Raw genomic sequence first — 10,477 nt, 5'->3', positions numbered from 1 at the left:
TACGAAATTCACATCTTCAGAGAAGGACATATAGCAAAGATTTAATAGCCACACTGGCAAAAAATAGGAACAGCCCCAACGAAATAAAGCTCTGAGGCTTGAGGTTCCTCAAAGTTCCAATTTATTAGAGATGTCACGTTGGCACAGCTGGGAAAACCCGAATCTGAAAGCTTCCAGGTTTTCCATACCCAGTTGACAGTTCACAGCCCTGCCCCACACCCACAAGTTCATCACATTGTCCAATCAACTCTTCACACTCAGTTGGATACAATCTTCAGGCAGTCTCCATCAGACGCAGGCAAAAGTCCTTGAATACGGAATGTTGTTATGACTAACTTTCTACCGCTCCAACAACAACTCCCTCCCAACTTCCCCAGCTAAAATATGTGGCAGTTAAGAAGCAAAAAGAAAATTGCCTTCCAAAACCGACACTTACCTTTTAGCTTTTGCTGAGATGTGTGCCAAGTTTTTCTTTCCTGATCAAGCTTGCTGCATAGGGGATCTGAAAGAAAACAGAGAAATATCTCACTCAACAGCAATGAGTTAGCGAAGAAAGAAGAGATATCAAAGAAGGCACCTTAAAACCCAAAAATCTAAAAATCCTGGTAGGAACGCAATCATATCTATTATGCAGACCATAAGACGGATGTAGATAAGAATAAGGTGTACATATTTCACTTGAAATAAGTAAATATATAATAGAACAAAAGGGAGGCGCCTGCAGAAAATGATCTTCTATTAAAGTAAAAAGTGCAGGGGGCAAAATGCCATTGAATGCCTGGGTTACAATATTGTACTACGGGGTAGCCAACTTTATGCCCTGTGCACTACAACGCTGAGAATTCCTGAGCCAGTCATGTCGAGTACCATGAATTCTGGGAGTTGAAGTCCACAGAGCGTAAAGGGGTCATAGATGCTCACCCCTGTAGTGTAATATAATACTTCAATCAAGTTTTAATTTTTAGATGATCTTGGAGGGTATCAAGAACTTTTTCACACCAACATGTTTCATTTCCCCACCCTCACAAATCAGGTTAAAGATGACTTATGCTTCTCTTCTCCTTTGCCAATCTTCAGATAACACACTCTACCAGTTTCTCCACCTCAGTGAGTTTAAGGAGTGTGGACTTTAACTCCCAGCATTCCCCAGCCAGCTGGCGAGGGAATTCTGGGAGTTGAAGTCCATATCTGGGAGTTGAGGTTCACATCATAAAAGCTACAAAAAGCATCCCACTCCACACTTCTTCTTCTTGTTGTGCCATATCCATCATCGGATATTGGCGATCATGTTGGCGATCCTATTTTTATCAACAGCCGCACGAAAAAGTGCTGCTGAGTTTTGTCCAAACCAGTCCCTTAGATTTTGAAGCCATGATGTTCTTCTTCTGCCTGGACCTCGTTTGCCTTCAATCTTTCCCTGGAGGATTAAGTGAAGCATACCGTATTTTTCCGGGTGTCACATCACATGTCTGAAATATTCTAACTTTTGTTTTTTAATGGTTTTGATGATTTCCCTTGGCTTTCCCAAGCAGCTTATCACCTCCTCATTTCTAATTTTGTCGACCACTTTTATTCGTAACCCAGTTTATAGGTAACCCATTCCCCATACCACCACAGCAAATAAATCTAGGCTGCAAGTCTCTGTACCGCCACTAGATGGCAGCAGCGCATCTGAGTTCCCAATTTTTGTTGCCCTCTACTGAGTCCTTTGGGAGATAGGGCGGTATATAAATATAAACAATAAATAAATAAATAAATAAAAATAATGTTTGGATTTCTGCAGTCGGTTGTGATACTTTTTGCTAGCTCCGAGAGGAAATAAAATAAATTGCAATCACTCTTCCACCTTTTTGCAATCAATTGAAGTTGTCCCTACAATCTGCCTAACTGGTTTAATGAGAGGGTTAATGTGCCGGGAGAACCTTGATAGGATCAGCTGGCCCAATCAATTAATTTTCAGGATGTTGTTGCACTCAGCTCCAAACACGCTCAGTCATGCACGGGGGTTAAGCTAACTTAACCAGTGGGAATGTCGCAGAGATGGCCAGGTTCTGTGCATGACTCTCTTCATTGAAAAACCAAATATATGCGCAATGACTACAAAGGGTCATTGCACAAAGCATCGCTTCAACACGGCAACCCTTTGTTGTGAGGATAAAAACATGACAAGCCCCATCTGCGCTTGCTTGAACTCCTAGGGCTACAGCAACCTACGCAGGCAGGAATAAAACACAATGCTCTCTTGGTGGAGACGGTGAACGGCTAATGTACAGCAGTGGGCAAGAAGACTTTCTGTTGTCGTGCTTTCTCACAATAACCCCAGCTCACAGGTGCTGGCTCTCTGTTGGCAAGGGAAAAGCAGTCAAGGAGAAAGTCCCTATGACCCATTTCCCATTGATCTACAAAAGGTCAATGTTTTGGGATCCAGTGAGAGCCAGTTTGGTCTAGTGATTAGTGCACCAAGCTAGAAACAACAAGACTGGGAGTTCTAGTCTCATCTTGGCATGAAATCTGGCAAGGTGACTTTGGACCAATCATCAGGAGATGGTGAGTTCTAATCCCACCTTAGCCATGAAAATTGGCAAGGTGACTTTGGGCCAATCACCAGGAGACAATAAGTTCTAGTCCCACTGTAGGCATGAAAGTTGGCAAGGTGACTTTGAGCCAATCACCAGGAGACAGTGAGTACTAGCCCTGCCTTAGGCACGAAACCTGGCAAGGTGACTTTGGACCAATCACCAGGAGACTGTGAGTTCTAGTCCCACCCTTGGCGTGAAAACCATCTGGCTGACTTTGGGCCAGTTAGTCTCTCTCAGCCAACCCACCTCACAGGGGTGTTGTTGCTGTGGAGGAGGAAAGCTTAGTATGTATGTTTGCCGCCTTGAGTTATTTATAAAATAATAAAGGTGGGATAAAAATCAAATAAATAAATAAAACCTAGGAGGTCAATCCACCAGAAACAAGAAGGTTCTTTACAAACCCACCAATGGAGAAAAACTGAAAAAGACCCCTCCTGATTGAGGTTTATTGTAATTGCAGGTACTAAAATAATATAATAATAATAAATAAATAATAATAAATAAATAAATAAATTAATAAAATAATAAATATTATTTATTTAGTTAATTATTAATTTAATTTAATAAATTAAATTTATTTATTTATTTATTTATTAATAATAAATAAATAAAAAAAATAAATAATAATAACATAATAATAAATTTGACATGACCTGAGTTTAACTCATAGAATCATCTATTGCAATGTCCTTCCTGTCGAAGACTACTTCAGCTTCAATTGCAACAATATACGAGCACACAATAGATTTAAGCTTAATGTGAACCGCTCCAATCTTGATTGCAGAAAATATGACTTCAGTAACAGAGTTGTTAATGCTTGGAATACACTACCTGACTCTGTGGTCTCTTCCCAAATTCCCCAAAGCTTCAACCAAAAACTGTCTACTATTGACCTCACCCCATTTCTAAGAGGTCTGTAAGGGGCGTGCATAAGAGCACAAGTGTCCTTACTGTTCCTGTCCTATTGTTTCCTTTCGTTATATTCAATTAATATAGTTATTACATACTCATACTTATATATATGCTTATATATTGTATAGTTATTTCATGCCTATGCTTATATATACTGTGTGACAAAAATAAAATAATAAAAAAATAATAATAACTAATGGCTTTCCCTGCTGAGCTGCTACAGGGTGCAGTACTAAAAGAAAGCAGCAGAGGGCACTGTGGGTTGCCTTAAAAAGCCTATTCTAGCTTGAAACCCTTCCATCACCTTGGCAAGAAAAGTACAGGGATGTGTGAGTGTACAATCAAGCTCCTCTTAAAGGCAATTTTGTCTTCTTAGGTTTTTGTGGGCATTCATAGAAATCCCCGGAAACTGAAGAAAGTTGGTGGGGCAGGAGGCAGGGGTGCTATTCAGCAGGTTCTGGAGAACTGGTAGCAGAAATTTTGAGTAGTTCGGAGAACCGGCAAATGCCACCTCTGGCTGGCCCCAGAGTGCGGTGGGAATGGAGATTTTGCAATATCCTTCCTCCAGGAGTGGGGAGGGAATGGGGATTTTGCAATATCCTTCCCCCAGGAGTGGGGAGGGAATGGGGATTGTGCAGTATCCTTCCTCCAGGAGTGGGGAGGGAAGGGAATTGTGCAGTATCCTTCCTCCAGGAGTGGGGAGGGAATGGAGATTTTGCAGTATCCTTCCCCTGGAGAGGGGAGGGAATGGAGATTGTGCAGTATCCTTCCTCCAGGAGTGGGGAGGGAATGGGGATTGTGCAGTATCCTTCCTCCAGGAGTGGGGAGGGAATGGGGATTGTGCAATATCCTTCCTCCAGGAGTGGGGAGGGAATGGGGATTTTGCAATATCCTTCCTCCAGGAGTGGGGAGGGAATGGGGATTGTGCAGTATCCTTCCTCCAGGAGTGGGGAGGGAATGGGGATTGTGCAGTATCCTTCCTCCAGGAGTGGGGAGGGAATGGGGATTGTGCAGTATCCTTCCTCCAGGAGTGGGGAGGGAATGGGGATTGTGCAGTATCCTTCCTCCAGGAGTGGGGAGGGAATGGGGATTGTGCAGTATCCTTCCTCCAGGAGTGGGGAGGGAATGGGGATTGTGCAGTATCCTTCCTCCAGGAGTGGGGAGGGAATGGGGATTGTGCAGTATCCTTCCTCCAGGAGTGGGGAGGGAATGGGGATTGTGCAGTATCCTTCCTCCAGGAGTGGGGAGGAAATGGGGATTGTGCAGTATCCTTCCTCCAGGAGTGGGGAGGGAATGGGGATTGTGCAGTATCCTTCCTCCAGGAGTGGGGAGGGAATGGGGATTGTGCAGTATCCTTCCTCCAGGAGTGGGGAGGAAATGGGGATTGTGCAGTATCCTTCCTCCAGGAGTGGGGAGGGAATGGGGATTGTGCAATATCCTTCCTCCAGGAGTGGGGAGGGAATGGGGATTGTGCAGTATCCTTCCCCCAGGAGTGGGGAGGGAATGGGGATTTTGCAGTATCCTTCCTCCAGGAGTGGGGAGGGAATGGGGATTGTGCAGTATCCTTCCTCCAGGAGTGGGGAGGAAATGGGGATTGTGCAGTATCCTTCCTCCAGGAGTGGGAGGAATGGATTGTGCAGTATCCTTCCCCAGGAGTGGGAGGAATGGGATTGTGCAGTATCCTTCCTCCAGGAGTGGGGAGGGAATGGGGATTGTGCAGTATCCTTCCTCCAGGAGTGGGGAGGGAATGGGGATTGTGCAGTATCCTTCCTCCAGGAGTGGGGAGGAAATGGGGATTGTGCAGTATCCTTCCTCCAGGAGTGGGGAGGGAATGGGGATTGTGCAATATCCTTCCTCCAGGAGTGGGGAGGGAATGGGGATTTTGCAATATCCTTCCTCCAGGAGTGGGGAGGGAATGGGGATTGTGCAGTATCCTTCCCCCAGGAGTGGGGAGGGAATGGGGATTTTGCAGTATCCTTCCTCCAGGAGTGGGGAGGGAATGGGGATTGTGCAGTATCCTTCCTCCAGGAATGGGGAGGGAATGGGGATTGTGCAGTATCCTTCCTCCAGGAATGGGTAGGGAATGGGGATTGTGCAGTATCCTTCCTCCAGGAGTGGGGAGGGAATGGGGATTTTGCAGTATCCTTCCCCTGGAGTGGGATGGGAATGGGGATTTTGCAGTATCCTTCCCCTGCCACGCCCACCAAGCCACGCTCACAGAACCAATAGTAAAAAACATTGGATTCTACCACTGGCAGGAGGCATCTCCCATGGTTGGCCAAACGGATCTACAGCTCATATGTTTCATGACTAAGAAAAAGCCCAGCTGGGTTCTGGATCTTTGACAGTAAGCTGGTCAAACCATCAGCCGAACTCTTCTTAGGAGTAACATTTATTTATCTTGGATTTTTTTTTTCCCATCGTGATTACTTATATAGGTGGCGACACCCAGGGGAAGGGCCTTCTCTGTGGGGGCTCCCACCCTCTGGAATGAACTTCCCCCAGGACTCCGTCAATTTCCTGACCTTCGAACCTTCCGCCGCGAGCTTAAAACACATTTATTTATCTGTGCAGGACTGGACTAGAATTTTAATTTTAAATTTAATTTTAATGGGTATTTTACCATTTTAATTGTAATTTTAAATTTTGGCCTATTTAGAATAGAATTTTTATAGAATAGAATTTTTATTGGCCAAGTGTGATTGGACACACAAGGAATTTGTCTTGGTGCATATGCTCTCAGTGTACATAAAAGAAAAGATACGTTCATCAAGGTACAACATTTAAATAAGTTTTTTAATTTAGTGTTTTATCTTGTATTATATTTGTATTTTTATCGGGCTGTAAACCGCCCTGAGTCCTTCGGGAGATAGGGCGGTATAAAAATTTGATTAAATAATAAATAAATAAATAAATAAATAAATAAACAAACAAATAAATAAATAAATAGAGGTGGCGAACATACCTATTACTCCTTCCTTCTCCTATTTTGTCCACAACAACCCTGTGAGGTGGGCTGGGCTGAGAGAGAAGGACCGGCCCAAAGTCACCCAGCCAGCTTTCGTCCTTAAGGTTGGACTAGAACTCACCATCTCCTGGTGATTGATCAAAGTCACTCAGCCCGTTTTTATGCCTAAGGCAGGACTAGAACTCACGATCTCCAGGTTTTTAGCCTGCTGCTTTAATCACTGTACCAAACTAGCTCTGCCTTGATTCATGAAATGAAGAGCGTTGGAATGTTTTTCTACTTTTTAGGATTTTTGGGCAGTTTCTGCAAAAAAAAAAAAATCCCTATAGGAATGTATGAACTCGCTTTGCGACTGCCTCGTTTGCTTAATGACCACCACAAAAAAAAGGTCATAAAATTGGATTGGTCACATGAGTGACTTGACTTATAAGTAACTGAATTCAATGTTATGATCTTTTTTTGTGTGGCGGTCATTAAGGAAACGCGACAGTTCTAAAGCGAACACTGCGGTCATAAAACGAATTTATACATTCCTATGGGGATTTTTTTGCAGAAACTGCCCCAAAATCCTGGAAACTGATAAAACATTGCATGACATATGATGGAAATTCTGGACCGTATTAAGGTCATAGATTGAGGGCTAAATATAGTGGTTACAGCACCAAGGTAGAAATTGGGAGACAGCGAGTTCTAATCCCACTTTATGCACGAAGCCAGCCCTCTTTCTCAGCCCTAAAAAGCAGGCAATGGTAAACTACGGTACTTCTGACAAGGTGGCCAAGAAAAATTGCAGGCAGTTGCCGAGAGCCAAGACTGTCTCAAAGAAAAGAAAATAATTAAGGCTCTGCATGAAAAGGAAAAAAAATCCCAAATTCCTTTGTTCCAACCAGGGCAAATATTCATAGATATCTGTGCTAAGCTACCGTATTAGATGAGTGCATTTTTAATCCAAAGCCACTCAGCAGAGGAGAATCTTACAATTTGTAATTGTTGAACCATTTCTTCTCTGTAGGCCAACTCCCGCTTCATCTGATCTTGAAAATTATCTGTGCAAAAAGGAAAAAAAAAAGGACAAAAACAGAGAAAAAGTACATGAATAATTTTCTCGTTAGACACTGCCAGTTCAATTTTTTCCCCTAAAAGCCGCAGTTTGTTACTCTCTGGTAATTTTGTACTGAAAAAAGAAATTGGTTACTGAAAGAAGAGCAGACCTGGGTGTGCAGATGTGTTAGATACAAAATACCTTATGCCACCAGACATGATATTCTGGGTTTAGAAAATTTAGAACTCCGCCACCTTCGGTATGACCTGAGTATAACTCATAAAATCATCTGCTACAATGTCCTTCCTGTCGAAGACTGCTTCAGCTTCAATCACAACAATACACGAGCACACAATAGATACAAACTTAAAGTGAACCGCTCCAATCTCGATTGCAGAAAATATGACTTCAGTAACAGAGTTGTTAATGCCTGGAATGCACTACCAGACTCTGTGGTCTCTTCCCAAAATCCCCAAAGCTTTAACCAAAGACTGTCTACTGTTGACCTCACCCCATTCCTAAGAGGTCCGTAAGGGTCATCCATAAGAGCACCAGCGTCCCTACCATTCCTGTCCTAATAGCTGAAGATGTTGCTGTTTCGAAGAGCAGGACTAGCTTGAACGTAGTTTTAAACTGGGGTTTTTAAATCAGGGGTTTAAATGGGGTTTTAAATTTGTATTTAAAAGTTTTAGGGCATCAACTGAATTTAATTGTCTATTCTTTTTGCTGTTTTATATGTATTATATGTTTTCTGTTGTTTTATTGGCTGTGAAACGCCCTGAGTCCTTCGGGAGATGGGCGGTATACAAATATAATAATAATAATAATTAATAATAATAATTAATAATAATAATAATAATAATAATAATAATAATAATAATAATAATAATAATAATAATAATAATAATAATGATGATGATGATGATGTTCCCTTTGGCTGTATTCAATTTGTGTGGTTATTTCATGCTTATATATATTGTTGTGTTTGACAAAATAAATAAATAAATAAAAAATAAAAAAAATAAATAGATCATAGGAAGTCTGTTACCTTAAATGAAATGAAGTATTTAAGCAATTATCCTCAGCCTGTATACAGATGATCCTCAGTTAATGACGCTAATTGGGAGTGGAATTTCTATCACTAAGCAATATGGTTGTAAAGCATGATGTCACTTGACTGCATTGCTTAGCTCTCCCCATTGCCGTTATTGAGCGAGATTCATGGTTTATTTATTTATTTATTTATTTATTTTTCATATTTATATACCGCCCTATCTCCCTAGGGACTCAGGGCGGTTCACAGGCAACTAAAAATACATATAAATACAAACTAAAATGACAATTAAAAAACTTATTCTATAGCCGAATTATTAAAAAACAGTATAAATAATAAAAACCCATTTAAAACCAGTAAATTTAAAATCTAATCCAGTCCCGCGCAGATGAATAAGTGTGTTTTAAGCTCGCGACAAAAGGTTCGGAGGTCCGGAAGTTGACGAAGTCCTGGAGGGAGTTCGTTCCAGAGGGTGGGAGCCCCCACAGAGAAGGCGCTTCCCCTGGGTGTCGCCAGACGGCACTGCCTGGCCGACGGCACCCTGAGGAGTCCCTCTCGGTGAGAGCGCACGGGTCGGTGAGAGGTATTCGGTAGCAGTAGGCGGTCCCGTAAATAGCCCGGCCCTATGCCATGGAGCGCTTTAAAGATTGTCACCAACACCTTGAAGCGCACCCGGAAGGCCACAGGTAGCCAGTGCAGTCTGCGCAGGATAGGTGTCACGCGGGAGCCACGAGGGGCTCCCTCTATCACCCGCGCAGCCGCATTCTGAACTAACTGCAGCCTCCGGATGCCCCTCAAGGGGAGCCCCATGTAGAGAGCATTGCAGTAATCCAGGCGAGACGTCACGAGGGCGTGAGTGACCGTGCATCAGGCATCCCGGTCTAGAAAGGGGCGCAACTGGCGCACCAGGCGAACCTGGTGGAAAGCTCTCCTGGAGACGGCCATCAAATGGTCTTCAAAAGACAGCCGTTCATCCAGGAGGACGCCCAGGTTGCGCACCCTCTCCATCGGGGCCAATGACTCGCCTCCAACAGTCAGCCGAGGACTCAGCTGACTGTACCGGGATGCCGGCATCCACAGCCACTCTGTCTTGGAGGGATTGAGCTTGAGCCTGTTTCTCCCCATCCAGACTCGTACGGTTTCCAAACACCGGGACAGCACTTTGATAGCTTCATTGGGGTGGCCCGGTGTGGAAACGTACAGCTGGGTGTCATCAGCGTACAGCTGGTACCTCACACCGAAGCCACTGATGATCTCACCCAGCGGCTTCATATAGATGTTGAACAGAAGGGCGAGAATCGACCCCGGCGGCACCCCACAAGTGAGGCGCCTCGGGGCCGACCTCTGCCCCCCTGTCAACACCGTCTGCGACCGGTCGGAGAGATAGGAGGAGAACCACCGATAGACGGTGCCTCCCACTCCCAATCCCTCCAACCAGCGCAGCAGGATACCATGGTTGATGGTATCGAAAGCCGCTGAGAGGTCTAATAGGACCAGGGCAGAGGAACAACCCCTATCCCTGGCCCTCCAGAGATCATCCACAACGCGACCAAAGCCATCTCTGTGCTGTAGCCGGGCCGGAAACCGGACTGGAACGGGTCTAGATAGGTTCCTTAAACAAAGGCCCTCCTTGCAACTTTCTGCTAGCTTCTAATGAGCAAAGTCACTGGAGAAGCCAGCAGGAAGTTGTAAGTCCCAGGGGGTTCACAAGCTGCTCCACAGGGAGTTAAGTAACTGCTGCTGGGAAGATGCACAGGTGGCTGCAGGTGTATGGTGAGCGAGTTTGGGCCTGGGGTGGTTGTTACCATGTGGGGGAGACTTACTTGAGTGACTTGCAACATTCCCTGCTGGCTTTCCCATTGATTTTGCTTGTCGGAAGCTGGGAGGAAAGATCTCAAATGCCAATCACAAGATAAAGGGAA

General features: G+C 44.2%; 1 protein-coding gene across 1 annotated transcript in view; it reads right to left on the bottom strand.

Moving 5' to 3' along the window:
- Nucleotides 1–439: 439 nt before the first annotated feature.
- Nucleotides 440–10,477, bottom strand: part of SKOR2 (SKI family transcriptional corepressor 2) — a 46,071-nt gene continuing 36,033 nt past the window's right edge. Inside the window, exons 7-8 of the mRNA XM_058168107.1 lie at nucleotides 7,438–7,505; nucleotides 440–502 (exon numbers count right to left, since the gene is read on the bottom strand). Of these exons, the coding sequence (XP_058024090.1) occupies nucleotides 440–502; nucleotides 7,438–7,505 (131 nt within the window). The remainder of the gene's footprint in view (nucleotides 503–7,437; nucleotides 7,506–10,477) is intronic.

Source organism: Ahaetulla prasina, chromosome 2 (genome assembly GCF_028640845.1).
Source record: "Ahaetulla prasina isolate Xishuangbanna chromosome 2, ASM2864084v1, whole genome shotgun sequence".
NCBI classification, from domain to species: Eukaryota; Metazoa; Chordata; class Lepidosauria; order Squamata; family Colubridae; genus Ahaetulla; species Ahaetulla prasina.
This window is presented reverse-complemented; position numbering and strand designations above follow the sequence as displayed.